Source organism: Cheilinus undulatus, linkage group 17, assembly GCF_018320785.1.
Source record: "Cheilinus undulatus linkage group 17, ASM1832078v1, whole genome shotgun sequence".
Taxonomy (NCBI): Eukaryota; Metazoa; Chordata; class Actinopteri; order Labriformes; family Labridae; genus Cheilinus; species Cheilinus undulatus.
In genome coordinates this window covers 16,768,943-16,787,968 of record NC_054881.1, presented here as the reverse complement: position 1 = coordinate 16,787,968, position 19,026 = coordinate 16,768,943, and the positions used below count along the sequence as shown (strand labels likewise).

Genomic DNA, 19,026 nt, shown 5'->3' with positions numbered 1-19,026 from the left:
GGTAAAAACTTATTTTCCAACCCTGGCACCACCTACTGCAAGAAAGCAGTAGCATCACTAATATGTAATGTCCTGTTTTTTTCTCATTTTACATGAAAAATAGTCCTAAGAGGATTGAGATGCTTACTGTGCTTTGCTGCAGCACACAGTACGGGTCACTCACACTCAATTATTCCCACACTCTCAAGGTTGCGACATGCACCGGGGTGTGAGGGCACTCCACTGTGTACAATCACCTTAAGTGTACTACAAGGTTCCTCATCGTATCGGTTGTTTTTATAAAAGATTAGGCTGCAAATGTAAAAAAGGAGGTTTTTGAATGTGACTTCTGGTAAAATACAAGAAACCCCATACTTTTATAAAGAAACATTGAGCCAAGAACAAAAGACAACACCACTACACGTGCTTGTTTTTTCTTAAGTTTTATAAATCAACATTGAACTTAACACATTTTCAGTAAAAAAAAAAAAGGGGGTGAAAAAAGAAATTTTGGCAAATTTACAGAAAAAAACATCAAGTGTGATTCTGTTAAGGCACTTTAAATTCATACCTAAACGTGCAAACGCTGAACAAAGTAGGAAATAAAACAATCGCATTTATACGTGCAACTCCAAAGCATACTGAAAAATGGTAACTACAGCTGCTGATACAATGCAGAAAATATATTAATGTTTCAAAATGTTATTGAAACAAACAAAATTTAAAAGGCTGCATAATGATCAGTTCTTAACTCAATCAACAACTTGCAGGTATCTTACAGCTGTGCAGCATTTCAAAATGAGTTTAAAACAGAAAAAAAAGGCATTAAAGTAACAATTTAGGACATAAATATAAAAGGAGTAACAGTACTTATAAGTGCATTTAACATAAAAGCTTATTAAATATTAAGGAATATTAAAATGTTAATTTGATTACATTTTACAGCTCTGTTCATACGTACAGCACAAATCTTCTGAGCCCACATTTTCAGAGCTGTTTGACAACATAAAGTTAATTACAGTGGTGTGAGTTTAAGACATCTGTTCAACCTGTTTGAAAAATAGAAATATTTTAATACTGATCACATTACAGCCACGGAAGGAGGAAGGATTTCACTGTTCAGAATATGTTGTATAAAAGCACTCAATGTATTCAAAAATAAAGATAACAGCGCCCAAGCATACTAGTGCAGAAAATGTTCTTGATCCCTTGAAATTTCTTTTAGTAAAACACTTTACTTACAGACAGGATACTTTATGACTGATATGCTAAATTAATCCAGGCGTGCACTGAGGGATTTCAACATGATTCTGACACAAGTCATGGTGGGATTAGAAGTTGGACCAGTTTTCAGAGGAACATGATCAGCTGCTCCAGACCAGTCAGATGAACTTTTTGCATGACTGATTGATTAGAGTTCTAGGACTGCATTTCAAATGTCCAAAGTGAAAGATGGGTGATTGAGATGAAACTATGACACAGAGAAAATAAACTACCACAACAGACCTAAAATAAAGAAATGTTGATGAACAACAGATGCACTCTGTAACCACCTTAAGCATTTTTAGGAAAGCATATCATTCAATGCATACAGTTCATACAGTATGTTTGTTCACCAGGGGTTGTGTAGCCCCAACCCTCTTGTTCTCTGTTGACCATAATGACCACTGTCCCCAAAAAAAAAAGAACATGTAGTCTGACTCTGACTCTGCATGACATCAAACTTTCAACCGTCTTGGGTGAGTGATGACTGACTCTCTTGCAGTCGCCCTCAACATAACTTCAGTCTCTACCTGCAGGACTTTTAAAAAGAGAATTTATTGGCATCTGTCAGAGTTGTCCTTATTTCACTCGTACAGCATGATTACAGACATCATGAGCCTCAGGTGTGTCTTAAGACCAGTCCAGACCTCTCTACAAGACGGACAGTATTGAACATTACATTTTTACTACATTTTCATCATATTGATCCTCTTGTTCATGCATAACATCAGGCACCACTAATTCTTCATCACCATCGTTGGGGGGCAGCAAAATCTCACAGCACATATAGAGCACAAATTTGCTTTGCTAGCTCAGCTTCTTACATCTCAAATATCTGCTGAGGATAATTAATTTTCCATGGACAATTTTAGCTCCTACAGCGCTGAATTTATCAAATGGCGTTTACATCGCTGCACATCCTGGTCATGTGTGCTGCTCATTTAGGGGAGAGGAGTGTTCATCAGGCTCATGTTCTGTTTGAAAAGTAAAAAACATGCAATTGTTCCCAAAATTCGTGCATGATTTTAACTTTTAAATATTCCACTGGGACTAAATTGATGATGTTTACAGGCTTATAAAACAAAATTTATATTTCCCTTTTAACATTTTTCTGCTTACAACGTCCTGAAACCAGCTGTCTAGGGTTCGACAAACTGAATTGCAGGCAACATCATCAGATGTCTCGTTGCGTCTGAATCTTTGGTCTGAGACAACAACCACCACGACTGTCATGGACATAAATATTGAAATCATACAGTGTATGCCTGTCCTTAGGTATGTTAACATAAAGGTGCTTCACGTCTGCAAGTAACAAATGGTTCTTGTAACATACAGTATAATGAAGTGTTTTTCAAATGTTCATATTAAAAGTCTTCTAAATGTATGAAATGCTATTCAGATAGTTTAGTGTTTGAGGAATCAGAGCATTAAATGAGTGAAATGTCACATAAACACTGTAAACAGATTTTCTAAAATGTTCACTTTTTAAAAATAGCATAGCAAAATAGCATTTTCAGTGACCTAACACCCAGTTTCTTGTGAATTAAAGGCAAAAAAACCCCCTCTGTCCTATCTGTGAACCAGGCCTTAGACAGTGTGGGAAAACATTGTTAAATAAAGTCATAATATCAAACTTAAAGGTGACGTGTACCGGCCAATCATAGCACAGTAGGGCACGATCATGTTGAACTATATTAAGAAAATTAATCAGATTTAGCATATATTACTGTTTGGTTACTGGGAGCCTCAACAAAATGCTAACATCCCAATGATTGCTCTGTTGAAATGATCATTAAGGCTATGATGCTGTCATCTGTATCATATTTCATATTTTGCTTTCTCTTTTAACAAACTGTTTTTGTTTAGGTTTGCTTGCTCAATGTTTTTTTTCTTCATTGGTTTCTAATGTTAGACATGTTTCTTTGCCATTTTTATGCCTAATTATAGCACTTTAAGTTGCCTTCCCTTGCAGGCAGGTTAAATAAGGCTTAAATCTCACTCAGGTTTTTTTAAAAAGGTTAAATCAGAATCAGATGACAACTCATGACTAAAATCCTAACTTTTGCTGTGGAATGGGAAAAGGCTGAAACCAAGATCCTAACTTTCCTCTGAAGCACTGTGGATCGTCTCGATTATCGTCTTCTTCAGTTTCTTCACTTTATCTGGCGGCGTCTCGTTCAAACACTCCTCTACGTACTTCAGAAAGCCAGCGTGCGGTGACGCCACCTGGCTTTGACACAGTGTTCTCATAAAATCCAGAACCTCTTTGGAGATCCCTGGGGGCCGGAAGCTTGCTCGCTTGCGTCCCGACACTCTGCTTTCTGTTCGTGAGGAGGGGGAGGTGCATGCGGAGGAGGAGGAGGGAGAGGAGCGCTGAGAGTCCGGAGGAGTAGGCGAGGGCGGGGCTTCCCGGCTCTGTGATGGGATGTTGATTCTGGCTTCAGTTTGGGTGGGGGTGTGGTAATGTAGGGCAGTGGGTGGGGCATGGTTGTCCAGGCGGAGAGGAGGGGGCTCCTGTGGTATTATGTAGTGCACCTCTTCAGGGCGGTCATCCTCGTCGCAGGAGTCGCAGAGGAACATGAGGTCATTGTAGTGTTTCCACTTGGGGACGTAAAAGTCCTCCGAGCCGCACGTTTGGTTGGAGTTCACCGCCTTGTGTTCCCGCTGGAAGGTTGTTCGCAAGTTTCTGAACTTTGTCTTTATGTCTTCAACTGGATAGAAAAACAAAAAATGCCAAAAGTGTTAGCCTCAGAACTTCTTAGTTAATCTCAATTTTCCTTGCATTTTGTGGTGTTTTTTCAAGAAAACAAAATGATAAAACCTCAAGCAAATAAAATAAAATAATTATCTAGTCTCTGAGTCCTAGATCTCTGGGCATATGTAAATAAACTGTTATCTTGGACAAAATCAAGAGTCCTTGTGCAAAAAGATGCATGCTTGGCATGAAACCACTGTTAAACAGACGGTGCATGTCACTCTGTTTGCGGATTTTTATAAAAATGTAAATGATATTGGTGGATTAAACCAATTGGAACTGGCTGTCAACTGGAACCGGTTCTCGATTGCCATCCCTAATTGGTGGATTTATTTTCCACCATTGTGGCTGTAGGGTGGCACTGATGTAGCTTAGCCAAACTGTGCTAAAAGGGACAATAAAGCGTTGCAAATAATGGAATTCAAAAAAATCAATTCACTAACTATAGACCTTTATTAATCTTAATAAATGCATTAATGCGGACATCCCTGAAAATATGGGAATGGTTTAGGTGTTATAAAACGTGAATTTTTTGCATTAAATAATGAATTTAATAATAAATAATAAATTTAATAGTAATAAAAAAATTAATTTCCCTTCGGGGATTTATTATTATTATTATTATTATTATTATTATTATTATTATTACTATTATTATTAAATGTGCCTATATTAGCTTTTCCGAATTCTGTTATTATCAAGATCTTAATGCATGGAACAGACGACATGTTAAAACAATTATAGCTTGATTTGGCAGACGTAGCGTTTTAGGATCCACAGGCCCAAAAAAAATCAAGCATGATTTCCTAATTATCTGTAAATTTTCAACCTCACAAATTAAATTTGTAAAAAATGTTTTTGTTTGGATTTGAATTGGAACAAAATGACTGAGCAAAGAAACAACAAAACAGACATTATAAAAGTGCCTCATTATAAAATCCCTGACAAAGAATGCATGCATAAATGTAACTTTACTCATGATAATGGGTACATTTCAGTTGTTTTCTTTAATAATGAGAAATGTATTATCTTGGGAAAACCAGTTCTGTTTCCCCAAAAGGAGATAAATTAGGCCAGAATACACAGTTTTTCAAATTGGATGAAGCTCTAGCTCAGCACCAGCCCCAGAACTGGCTTGGGGGAAAGGGTTAACAGTGACCATCATAACAGACAAAAAGAGCATCTGTTACCTGTAAAAGGGACAGACTCGTGGTCTGACAGGATGTTGCTCAACATCTTCAGCAGGCTTTGTCTCAGCAGTCTGTTTTTGTAGCTCTCTGACTTGTGGTTCCATAGGCAGCTGTGTGCTAGATATCATAATCAACCACACAATTAGCATACAATCTTTCACCTAATTTAAGTCTTATATCTTTAATTAAACTAGTAACGTCTGGAGCAAGCAAAAAGAGACTCGATCATCTGATTTTTAATCAGTCTAGGGCCCAATAAAACATCTTAAAGTACGACTAGTAGATACCACTCAACTACACAGCCCTTTATCTGAAAAGATAGAAGAAAACTGGTGCCACCTACCAGAGTAAAAGGAAATGAGCTGCCGAACTTTGGCTTCGTTCCAGTGAATACGAGAGTCAGTGGTCTGTAAGCTGTCTGTATGAACTGAACTGGACGTAGAGAAAGTTAGAGTGGAGGGGGCTATGGAGGGTTTAATGTCTGGTGGTGACGTTGTTCGAGAGAGGGGGAGTGTAGGAGCAGACTTGTGGTTCACTATTTTCAGATTATCTGGACACTGAGGGAGGAAGATTTGGTAAGCAGTGCTGTGGTTAATTTTATCGTTGGAAGGAGCGGAGGAGCTGATGAACTTGATGCTGTTGGCGTGCGTGGAGCTGGAGGAGATGCTGCTCAGGATGGAGGAGGTCGTTGTGTTTCCATGTTCCTCATCCTCCAGTGGAGCTAGCATCTCTACACAGTCCTGGTTGTCATCTTCATCACAGGCCTCACAGAGGAAGAGCATCTGCTGGTAGTGTTTCCATTTGGACATGTAGAGGTTGTCGTACACTCTGCTAGACTGCACCGTCTTGTACTCTCGGTTAAAAACTGTCCGAAGGTTCTTGAATTTGGCCTTTATGTCTTCAACTGCGAAATAAACACAAAAACATATGCATCTACTTTGTTTCTTTCAAATTTCAGGTTGTTTTTTTTCTTTGTCTCAAGTTTAAAGGTAATTGAGGTGCATTTATTCAGGAGTAAATAACTTTAAGGTACTACAGGTTTTAGAACTGGTCCAGATAAGTAAGTAAGTCATAATATTGCCATATAATCCTTAAGAGCAAATACACCCAATCAAGCAAAATATGTTCTTGCTCTTTTTGGTGACTGGCTGAAAGTCAAGAAAGGGTGGGACTTACAGTAACAGCTTTGTCAACAACAATGGCAAGGGAGAGAGAAACTAGGCTGCTTGTTTATTAAGAATTTAATATCTAGGTCTAGAGCTGCTGTTAACTCCAGGGAACAAATCCTAACTGTTGTTATGTTGTCTGGTGAAAATTACTTGAACAGAGAAAAATATTAAGCAAGCTGAGCTATTTAAAATCTCCGACAGTTATGTGTGGGGTTGTAGTTTTTAAACTACAGGAGCAGGTGATATTTACCTGAGAAAGGCACTGTGTTGTCAGACAGCTGGCTCCTCAAATTCTCCAGCAGCCTTGATCTGAGCTGACGGTTGTTGTGTTTTTCAGACTTCCTGTTCCAGAGACAACTATGTTCTGTGTATAACAATACATAAATCACCTTGTAAATTTCTAAAACTGTATGAATCTAAACACTTAATCAGTCTTAATATTTGTTTTCTTTACCCGAGTAAAAAGCTATGAGTGCACGCTCCTTCTCTTCAGTCCAGAAAGATTTCATCGTCATGTCGGTGGGGACGCAGGAGGACGAGGAGGAGGGTGAGGAAGGGATCGTTGGCTGGTTGGGGAGGAAGGAGATGATCAGTCCTTGAGGGTGGACTACAGGTTTGCTGTCATCTTCTTGAACCATCGGCGGTGAAAGTGGGGGCTCATCCTGTCCATCCTCCTGGTCCAAGGAAGATCCCTGCAGATCCTGCAGAAACATGAGCTGCTGGTAGTGTTTCCACTGAGGCACGTACACGTCTGCTGAACTGCATGCCTCGCTCTCCTTCACCAGTTTGTGCTGACGCTGGAAGGTAGTGCGGAGGTTTCTGAACTTGTTCTTGATGTCTTCAACTATAAAGAAAAACAAAGAGGATAGTACTTTTCCTTTGTACCTTGAAAAAAGGGATAAGAAAAATACTATATTTCAAATTCGGAGTGCTGGTGGCTGAAATGCAACAACTGTACCGAAAATGAGAAATGCCTTACTTGTGAATCGAACAGGAGGGGGGTGGGCTGACAGAAGGACCCTTAGGTGTTCTAGTGTGTTCAGTCTCAGTTGTCGGTTCTTGTAGCCCTCTGTTTTGTGGTTCCACAGACAGCTGTGCTCTAGGAGAAAACAAACAAACTTCATACTGAAATTATTATTAAACATTTGAGCACACATCTCAGACGGGGGGGGGGGGGGGGGGTGTCAGTGATTTCCACTGCAAGAGATAAGTCTGCACTGAAAAAAAAGAAAACATCAGGAGCCTAAGAAAAAATGCCTCAACTTGTAAAAAAAAAAAAAAAAAAAAAAAAAACTGAATTCAGTTTATTCAACTCATGTTAACAAGTTTCCTGAAGTTAACTTGAGATGCAACTTTTCTACTTGAGTTGAATAAAATCGGTTCAATTGATCGTTACAAACTGAAGCTAGGTTGGTCCACCATTTTCTTTTTCAGTTTGAAACCTTCAAGTTAGTTTTGTGTCAAGGTGCAGATGGTAATGCCCAATGGGGATGTAAGGAGGCTCTAGTTTCTGAACTGGGCAGTTGGAGTCCCGATGTCCTTCTCCATTTACTGTCATTTCAAATAGAGACATAAAAGCCCAAAAACAAATCTTTAAAAAAAAAAAAAAAGTTATGTGTTGGTGCATCAGGAATTTACATATGCCATAACAAACATTCATCATATTCTGCATTTGTAAAATTGCATCCAGGAATGCCCCACTCTAAGGACATCCTTGGTTTTGAGCATTGCTGTAACACTGATAACAGAGCTTTCAAATACATTTTCAATTGATGGCTTAAATGTGACTGTTAACTGCAATAAATTTCATGCTTAAAATTCAATCACTACTCACTTTTAAAAGAAGTTTCTATCTCCATATTGACAATGTGAAGCAATTCTTCCCAGGTAGACTAAATGAAGTCAAAGAGATTGTTTTATAATGTTGGCCTCTGCGACTGATAATTTAAATGAGTGCTACACTGCTGCAGCAGAGTGGTCTGAAATCATGACTTATTCCATTCTGTCAAAAATGCTGTTTAACACTGTTAAAAGATTGAGAGATATGCAAGACTGCATGTACAAAATGACTTATATAGGTCCAGTGATCCCTGGTTAATGTGACAGCATTAACACTTCTCACATATACTTTTGTGTAGGTTCTCATTCATCCAGGTCATGGTTATCCAAATGTCCATCAAGGGGTCAACTGGACCTCAATGAAGAACCTCAATCAAGCCCAAAACATTTGGATACTCATATTTAGTTGCTTTCTCTGTGTAAGTAACTCAGTTAAGGTTAAATACTAAGCTTCCTAAATTTCTCAAGAAACTCTTGTTTGTTATACTTCTACTGTAATTTGTACTGTCTTAAGAAAGGGGGGCTTTACTTCCTTTCCAGAAAAAAAACTGCTTTTTCTAAATGACATCAGGAACTTGAGGTTTATCAAAGGTTAAACCATTAGCTTAACCATGAAAAAAAGAACTTGCTATTGATCCAAATTAAATCAAAGTTTCTCAAGGAAAAGTTAAAAATGGTTAAAATGTGAAATGTTTCATGTGACAAACAGTAAAACTAAACATACAGGGAGGAAATAATCTAACATCACTGTGTCAAATACAGTTAATAGTAAAATTTTCTCATACATAAAAACTTTGATTTCAAAAGGAACTTTAAATAATCTGTACTTTAGAGATACCAAAGTAAATCAAAATGCATTTTTAGTCACCTGTACAGTATATTATAACAGTTGGTGTCATATTTCATATTTATTTTGATAAGTCCAAGAGGACTGCTGAAAAAGTCATTTTTATAAGTTGAGTAACTAATAATAGTACATCATTCACACAATTTATAATCATTTGGGCTTTATAATTTTTGCATGTATTTCAGGGGAAAATTGGTCTTTTCTGTGGGGCTTCATGGATTTTCTGCAAGTTTTATGTAATTCCCTTTTCTAATGTTTTGGTGTGTGTCTTCTTAAGCGTTAGGAGTCATTTAAAGAGAAATTTTAGCCTTTCCGAGGTGCTGTTGTTTCTTACAGGGGACAAGGCTGAAATACCAAAAATGTTTCTCAACCAAAATATAGCCCCAAATATGAAAGATTGAGATGAAATATAAAGTCCACAAACTTCTTAAATTTCCTATATTTATGGTAAAACATGCAAGCGAAGCGTCGATAATACATAAACAGCCCAAATATTTTCGTTTGGATGTTTTTTTACAGAAAATACCAGCTATTTGACGTAAGTTGCTATCGCCATTGCTATTTACTGTCGATATTGCTCAATGCTAACAACCGTCGGTCCCTTCGAGCAACGGTTGCCCGCAAATGTTGCCCTTCCCGACTCCACAGCAATTTTGAAAGCAATTCTAAACTTAAATTAAAGTTGCTGGTGTGGACAGTCTAACTTACTGGAGAAAAACGCAATGAGCGCCCTCTCTTTCTCCTCCGTCCAGTGTCGTTCTGGTATGAAGATGAACGGAGACGACGCCATGTTTACTGTTGCTGCTCATTCCCTTCTGTACCAAGCAGCGGGGACACGTGATCCGAAATTGTGGCTGTGATTGGACGATTCCCGGAGATTCTATGGTAGTTGCCCTGTAGAGGTCGTTGTTGATCGCGGTTTATCTACACAATGAGGAAGCCGTTGCCAAAAAAATTAAAGCAGAGATTTTCAATACCAAAGGTGTATTTAGTAGCTGTTTATTGGGTTTATTGGCATCCCTAAATCCCTTTGAAATAAAGCTTTATTTCTCGGTAATAAGCTGACTTGGTGATTAAGTTTTACATTGGCTTGTTCATCACATCATACTTAAATGAGACTGGGGTTGGTTGCATCAACCGTTTTATGGAGCTAAATTCATGCCAAAAGTTTTGTTAATTTGAAAAAATAAAACAAAAAAATGTTAGTGCAAAACATACATTTGAAACTAGAAGTGTATGGTTTGATCCTGAATAAAAAAGACTAAACTGAAACTACAAATAAGCATACGTTTTTTTCAATCTAAATATTTTTTTTTAGCTCTGTAATTTTTTTCAATTAAATAATTAATTTTCATTTTTTACTCTTGAATATATTTCCACATTTAAGATGGGTCTTTTTTAGTTGCAGGTTTAATGTTTTCACATTAAAATCTTTATGTTTCACATTCAAATCTTCTTTTCTTGGGTTCAGATTTTTTTTTTCACTTTCAGATCGTATTTTTTTTCAGGTTCAAACTTTTGGCCCTGTTCTGGCGTGGGGGGATCAGGGTGTACCCTGACCTATATGTACGTGTTTGGCAGCATTCACAATCATGAACAACACCTGTCAGGTAACTAAACACAGTTTGATTGGTCATCTGAGATGTGTCAAACTTCTATTTCGTTCGTCAAGTTCTAGTTTCACCTGACTGTCAATCAATTTATCCAATGTTCCAAGAGATTCATGTATGGTATTCATGGTTTTGACAATTGAACAGACTATTGTGCATGTGATGACTTATACAATGAAATGATGCTGTCATGTTTTGGTGAGAACAACCATCAGACTGAGAAGTCAACAATCAGTTCAGATCAACAAGATCTATTCACTTGGAAATTGTGCTAAATGCAGGCTATCTGTACTTAATCATTTGCAAAGATGTACTAAGACATTGAGACACGTACTAAGACATTTGCAATTTGATAAATGAAGGAGAAATTCCATTCTGTTATGAACAATTGCCAAGTGGTTTGGAGGTTTGTCCCTGTTATTTTGAGAATGTAATTTCTGTTTCAAGATATGAGCCAAACCAACTGAGAAAAACTGTAAGACTTAGTAGCGGCTTTATATAACGTCAGTGTGTAAGGAGAAATTTTATGGTATTATACTGTTATTGTTACTATTTCTATTTTGATTGAAAGAGTGATTAAAAGAATGACTTCTTTCTCTCCAAAATGGCATCACAGCGGTGGTTCATTGTGTTGTATTTAACATAAATCTCCATTATGACGCTGTATGAGCCGGGCGATGTTAGCAATAAGATCGATGGAGTGGTCTGTAACATTTCTATTTCTATAAATGGGGGGGATTATGGGTTTTGTATGGAGCTCTATGCACCGACCAATGTTAACATTTAAATAACATTACTTAGGCAGTTACAGATATGCCAATGAGGTGGCAGAGTGCTAAAGTTGCAGACTTTCAATTATGAAGTCCGTGGTTTGAATCTTGCAGAGTTGTCTAAATTGATTTCTTCTTACCTGTTTGTTTTTGGCTGGTAACTCTTGTGCACTGATCATGAATTTAATCACTCAGGCCAGGAAATATACGCAGTATTTGTCATCCTGGATGCTTTCAGTGAATCAGCATCAGGCCAGAACCCGCGCATGTGCGGGCGGGAGTAGATGACAGGTAGACAGAGTCTTCACCAGTGGACAAAGAGTCATCACGCTGTAGCGTTTGTGCTGCAGGTGCAAGATCAACACCACATTGGGCAGAGCGAGGTGACTCTGAGGTCTCTAATTTCAGAGTTTTTCTGGTAGCCACAGCAGAACTTTAGCTATCGATTACGTTTTTATGTTGGGATTCCTTTGCTCACAGGACTGCAGAGCAATTTTCTATTTTAAGGGCAGCTGACGGAACTATCAGCGTGATGTCAGAGCAAATAATCCGAATATTAAAATGACCATTTAGTGCGAACTGTAATGAATATTTTGTTGGGCCGGTCGTTATGATCACACATTGAAGCAAATTTTCAAGTCCTTTATGTTTCCTTGCCAGGTAATAAGAAATCAATTTAGAGAACTCTGCAAGATTCAAACCCCAGACTTCATACTTGACAGTCCGCAACTTTAGCACTCTGTCACCTCATCAGCGTATACAAAATCCCCGTAGTAATGTTATTTAAATGGCAACATTGGTCAGTGCATAGAACTCCGTACAAAACCCACACTCTTTCCCTTCCCCCTCTATTTATAGGAATAGAAATGTTACAGACCACTCCATCGATCTTATTGCTAACATCACCTGGCTCATACAGCTTCATAATGGAGATTTATGTCAAATACAACACAATGAACCACCACTGTGATGCCATTTTGGAGAGAAAGAAGTCATTCTTTTAGCACTCTTTCAATCAAAATAGAAATAGTAACAATAACAGTATAATACCATAAAATTTCTCCTTACACACTGATGTTATATAGAGCCGCTACTAAGTCTTAACTGCTGCCTCAGGCCTGTGTGATGGATGACAGAGGTAATATTTGAGATTTTACAGAATTCTGTAAGAAATACAACTTAAACTGCACCAAAAAGAACCAAACTCTGTTTGGTCAAGACAGTCTTTTTTTTCACATGAAAAATGTAGCAAAAACACATTTCTAAGATCATTACTCTCAAAAGAGTGTTTCCCCTCACCCTTAAAAAGGAGGTTTTTGTTCCAAGGATACTCAAACATTCTTTTCACCTCTAGAAAAATCTGATGTAACTATCTGAAATTTTCTATTCCACCTAAAGCCAAAAAAGTGCACTTTAGAACAATGAATGAGCTGTATCCACGTAGAGATTTTATGCACCTTAAGTTTAATATCCATTCAAATGAATATACATTCTGCAAAAATGCTGAAAGTCAGGAACACCTTTTCTTTTCTTGTAATACTTCTGATTTATTTTGGGAAAAAGTTTCAGAAATGGCTTTCTGACCATAACTTGCCTTTTTTAACATTAACATATAATAATGGAAGACTTGGTGAACTTTTGGAGGATTCCATGTTGGAATTTCTGTTCAATAACCTATTAATCCTTGCAAAACATTTTTATATAAATGTAAGTTTAATGGGTAAGAGAATGAGTGAGACTGAATAGGATTGTTGAAAGGCCTTTAATGTGTGGTGAGTGACAATGTAGCCTTGTTTGGTGAAAAGTGTGAAGCAGATTGTTTGTGGTCATGGTGGGGTTCAAATGGAAGTGTTAAAATTTGTGGCAGAGTGCTTTTTGGTGAACGCGGCACCAGGCAAGCTAGCGAACCGATTGCGGGTGCGGCCCAGCTCCCCCTCATCCGCCCGCTCTTTCCACCTAACTCCTCCATTCGGGGATCCCAACTGCCTCCACCGGGGCGCGAAAGTATGGGCTGTGATCCACAGGCGAGCGTCGATGCCATTGTGCTATACACTCTGCCAGTAGTATCTGGGAAATCGGAGGGCCTTTATCTTTTTTTTTTTTTTTTAATTCATAACACCCCCGCGGTCGCTCTCTTGCTCGGTGGTTCTTGGCTCCGCCCACTTCTGGCTCAGCCGGCTTCTGTCGGCTGCTCCCTGGTACAGGTAGGCTAGCGGTTAGCCGCCTCCATTTCATCTATTTGCTTTGTTTTACTGGCGCTGTGACCGCAGGTATTTAATGCTCTTTTTAGATACTGCTGTGTGGGTTATCCTGTGGGGATGGCAACAGAATAGGGGATACCAGCGCGTAATGTTGTCGCTCTCTCTCTCGGGTGTGCAAACCTGCCTGACTGGTATGTAACCCTCATAGTAACCGTCCGTACTGTGGTGGCATTTAAACATTCACACTAATTGTAATGAGATGATTTTTCTTATTTGTTAGAGCCCGTGCCTGCTACAGAGGTGGAAGGAATACGGCTGCTTTGCTTTGCTACAGCTGCTTTGCTTTGCTTTGCTACCGCTGCTTTGATTCTCCACTGCATGTGCCTTATTCTGCTTTGTTCGACGTGTATTGCCTGACTGGACCTACGTTACTTGTGCAAAGCCTGGTGCTACTCACCGCTGCTTGGCTGCATGCGCTTTTGCCCTGCTTTGCGCTGTGAATACTTTGCTTACTGGTCTAATTTGCTGGCACATGACTCACCTTTCTAACTGCATGCTGATGGACTCTTTTGCATGCGCTTGATATGAACTGGCATGAGGACGCCTTTTAATGATTATGATTATGGGGTTTGGGGAGTATATTGGACCATTTGAGTTACAGTTAACCTTTCAGTTTTGTTAACCATTTGGTTGGTGTTTGTAACTCCATTAATTATTTCTTTTCGGGGTTTGTTAAGGTAATTTCTTTCTTTTGGGGTTTATTTCTGATTATTTCTCCTGGGGCTTATTGCTTATTATTTCCTTTTGGGGTTTATTTGTGATTATGTCTTTTTGGGGTCTATTTTGATTTATTTTGGGGTTGGGTTGTTTCTTTGACTAGTGAATTGAACTGTTTGGGAAATTGGGAATCTAATTGTTTACGTTAAGGTATATTTCTTTGAGTTAACCTTAAACCTTAATCTTTTCTTTTGTAAATTGAATGTTTGGAGTTACTTTGGTTATGTTGTTTTCCACATTAGTTAAGGTGATTAGTTATTCCCCTTAATTGATATTGTTTGGTTAATTTTGTTTTAGTTATTCTTTTCCTCATTGAGTCATTTAGGTTTTGAAACATTGTGTTATTTTGCATTCTGTTTGTTGGCCAATCTAATGTACTTTTTTTCCTTTCAGAAGTTGAGAGCCACGGGTAGAGGAGTTGGTGTCCTGGGTGGTGGTGTCCCCCTCCTGGTGTGCTGTGTTCCCTGGTTAAGGTTCCCCCTCCACGTCTGTGAGAGTGAGTGTGTGCTTGGCACGAGCTCCTGGGGTGATTTCAGGTATTTTCTGTTATTTTTGGGATCCCCCTCCCTTCACGTCAGCCCTTTTCACCCCTGGTAGCCTCAGTTTCTGTTTGGTCTTATTTTCCCTATTCTCCTTTTTTTATAGCCTTTAGTGATTTTTATTCATTGCTAAAAGTTGTAATAAAGAATATTTTTATTGACTGGAACCACGTCTCCTGCCTGCTCAGTAACGAATCTGTGCCCTTACTGTGAGTCAGTTAATTCCTTGGGTGAAATTCCCAAGGTGGGGTTGTTGGTCTTAAACCTTATGGTAATTGTGAAGTGGAATCAATGGCTGTATAAAATCTCACCCCTGAGTTGCCACAATCGATTAACGTCAAAGGGACAGCACTAAACTATCAACAAGTGGAGGACAATACTTAACTGTTACTGAACTAGAGGAGTAATTTTTCTTTCCATGGCGAGGCTACTGAAGTGAAGGTGAACAGTGGTTGCAGCTGAATTCATCATCTTATGAGGACCAAAATCATCAATGGGTGAGCAACATAGTTGATTTAAAATGCTGAGTTTTTGTTGGTGTTTTGTGTGGAGGATATCTGACTGTTAGCTGCTAATGATGGCTAATAAGCTATGGGCTAAGTGGAAGTTTACTGAAGCAACTGGTTGTTAAATGTGTGAAATGCAACAAAAGTGTCACGACTTCTGCTGATGACTTCTGGGTCAAAGCTGTTTTTATCTTTTGCCTTCAAAAATGTTTGTCCATTTTGTTAGCTAAAATGAACTCTTGCTGCTAATGTTAACTTTGAAATTAGCGCTTGATTGTCTGTGATTGGTGGGGTGTTAAAGGATATGATGATGTTGGGCACAAATCAGGATGTGACAGGCGCTTGTTTGTTTAGCCTGTCTATCCATAGGCTGCAACATACAGTCACACGGTCAGCACTACTCTACACAGTAGAAATTAATGAGATATAAAGATTTTAAGTAAGCTGCACGCATTAAATACAACATGATGGCATAAAGAGGAGCAGGAGAGGCAGTAGCTCAGTGTGCCAAAATCCTTAGCAGTTTAGGCCGGCCACACACTACAGGACTTTAAGCTCGATTTGAGGCAAGATTTGCCTCCCCTTGTCGATTGTGGGGACATATCCCTAGTATAGCCTCATCGCAACGACTATTTGTCTGAATATCCTCGTGTGTGGTGTCAACACGATTGTTTTAGTGCTACAAATCGCGCCATATCCTCCCAAAATTGTAAATGTATAACATGTTAAATATTTATGATTCTGCTCAACAGTCACAGAGTTACTCTGTGCATCGTTTGGACACCACAGTCCTGCAGACGGGACCCAAAACGTCACAGCGGACCCAACAGTTGAGGTCCAAACATACCTCGATGAACCAAACATTGGGAGGCTGGGGAATCCCCTGGACTATTGGGGAAAAACAAAAATGTGTATCCCCACCTCTACAGACTTGCTGTGGCTTTTTTATGTACCCCAGTATCATCAGTTCCCTGTGAAAGGGTATTGTCAAAAGCAGGCGAAATCCTCTCTCTCTCAAAAAAAAAAAGAAACCGCCTGAGGCCCAGCACTGTTGAGAAACTGTTATTTTTAAATGAAAATCAAAAAAATGTCCCAAGTACCACAAGCACAGTCACATCACAACACCCCAATTTGTTACCACTTTTCCTATTGACCCTGCCATTTTATTATGAAGACAGACACAATATTAATAAATTCATATTTTATGTATTGGCATCACAAATGTCATTCATTGTGTTCATTCATTTATGCACCTCAAATCTTCACACACCAAAGCCATGGTGTCATCATAATTATTCTGTCTGTTTGACATTTATTTTCCACTTGATGGCACAGTGGAGCAAATGAAGCACCATGAAGCTTCGGTCCATGAGTGAACCAACTGGATGGGAAGCTTCAGTGCTTCATGAAGCTTCATCTCACCATCACTGTCACAGAGCTCAACCTTCAGTCTTCAGTTGTCAAAGCTGTCATTGACATTATCTGTTTTTGCTAGCATGTGGACTATAACTCAACAGTGGCTGCGGCTGCACAAGCCCTGATTTTTACCAGCTCTTAACAGCTGCATAAGTAACTGACACACAGATGTCATCAATGACAACTGAAGCCTGAAGTTTCATCTAAACACTAAGGACTCCGACTTTAACAGCCGCTAAATAGCATTCCGCTAGTTCATGCTACCCTTATGCCTACTTACTGCATTGATACAAAAAAATGTCTTTTTGAGCATCCCTACTTTTCAAAGTTTCTCAGCATTATTTAGATTAATAAAAACTTCTCTTATGCTTACTTTTATTTTTTAGTTTTGATTCAGGATCAAACCATAAACTTTTAGTTTAAAATTTATTTTTTCAGTTCCTTTTTTTTTTCAAATTAACAAAACTTTTGGCATGGATTTGTCTCCATACCTTTTCTGCAATTCTCTCAGTTTCTCAGGGAATATTTTGACAAGAACAGCCGTATTGATAATATCAAACTATTAACTTATTTTTGTCAAAGTGTTTGGTCTCTAGTGATGATCAGTCTCTATTCTCTTAAAGGAAAAGGATACAGGTGCTTAGGAAAGGAATAAACTCATCTAAAATTACATTTGACTCCTGGACAAGGTGTGAATAAACGATTTGTCATTGACAACGTGGGCTGCAATTTCTGAAAATGCCAATCTTTTTACAATACTGTTGTTTGGCTATTATTAACACATCAATAATAAAGCAACAGCTTTTTTTATTTAAAAAAGAGATCTATCATATAGCAGTATTTTAAATTTGAAATAGGACAAATAAAAACTGTGTCCCTTAGAGGACATGTATCCATACATTTTATATTACTCTATTTTCTCATAATCAAAATGTATGTTTTTTCTCTCACTGAGAGAAAAGATAACAATGTGGATGAATCTACATCTTATCATCCTGAGAAAACAATGTAGATTCAGAAGATCTTAAAAAATCTAATTCGGGAAAAAGTGTTGCTATCCAAAGGTAATGAGGTAAATGAATCCAGATTTCAAAAAACTGATTTAATTTGTTAGCTATCACAGACATACTGAGTTAATAAATATTCAGTCTACATAGGGCAATTAATAATTGAATGTTGTATTTAAAAATATTTCTTATTTTGGTCAAGGTAAAGGTGGGAATAATGCCAGGATCACAACAAAAGTTAGATGGCTGCCACAGTTTTTGTTATCTTTTTTGTAGAAACAATTTGAAATTATGAGATTAAATATCATAATCAAAAAAATCCAAATTTTGAAAGCACTATAGAATGTCAAAAATGACAGAAAAAGTGATATCCAAGAAACTTTATTTTTCCCAAAAGGGCAATTCAGTCAAACTGTGAGATAAAAAGGGGAATTTTGAGATAGCAAGTCACAGCAATGAGGCTTTAAAACAAAATTACAAGATTTTAAATTGGAGAAATGAGCTTAAAAAGTTGAAATTATGAGATAAAAATGTCTCAGTTCAGAGATAAAAGTTATAATTATTTGATAAAATTCAAAATTATGATATAATCTGCCATAAATGTGAAATTTTAAAGTTAAGATAATGATGAGATAAAAAGGCATATATGAAATATAAAGTTCAGTATTTGAGAGTCAAAATTTAAAAAGTAAGCTTTAATAAATAGATAAACAACAATAAGAAAAACTTCAAGTATTGTCTTTGCTCTTTCTTCTTAATGTCATTATTGATTCTCATAATTTATTCTTTTTTCATATTCATCACTTTTTCTTATTTTTAACTTTTGGTCTCATAATTCTCAGTTTTAAATCTCATAGTAGACATTTTAAATCATGTTTAAATTTTTTTGTGTAATAATGATGATTTTTTTAATTAATAATTTCTCATCATAGTTTTAACCTTTCAGCTCATAAATTTGACTTTTTATCATGCAATTAGGACTTTTTAATGTCATAATTCCAAATTTTATATTTTATAATTTCGTCTACATTTTGTGGTTTATTTTCTATTCTTAAATGAGAACTTTCATTTTGTTTCTTTTTCAAGTGGCAGATATTGGCTTCCATATTGTATAGAGTAGATCGTCTTAAAAATAACTGGTTTGTTAATTGTACTTTG

General features: G+C 37.6%; 1 protein-coding gene across 2 annotated transcripts; it reads right to left on the bottom strand.

Annotated features, from left to right (window-relative positions):
• Positions 1 to 452: 452 nt before the first annotated feature.
• Positions 453 to 9,843, bottom strand: LOC121524905. Of its 2 annotated transcripts, none has more exons than XM_041810478.1 (7): positions 9,751 to 9,843; positions 7,336 to 7,455; positions 6,811 to 7,200; positions 6,607 to 6,720; positions 5,531 to 6,091; positions 5,188 to 5,304; positions 453 to 3,953 (listed from the first exon to the last, which is right to left on the bottom strand). In XM_041810478.1, exons 1-7 carry the CDS (start codon positions 9,830 to 9,832, stop codon positions 3,340 to 3,342), a joined length of 1,998 nt encoding a protein of 665 aa, XP_041666412.1. In that variant the 5' UTR covers positions 9,833 to 9,843; the 3' UTR covers positions 453 to 3,339. The 2 variants fall into 2 exon arrangements, with proteins under 2 accessions (XP_041666412.1, XP_041666411.1); XM_041810477.1 differs by having other exon boundaries at positions 6,811 to 7,241; positions 7,336 to 7,474; positions 9,751 to 9,837.
• Between the last annotated feature and the right edge of the window lie 9,183 nt (positions 9,844 to 19,026).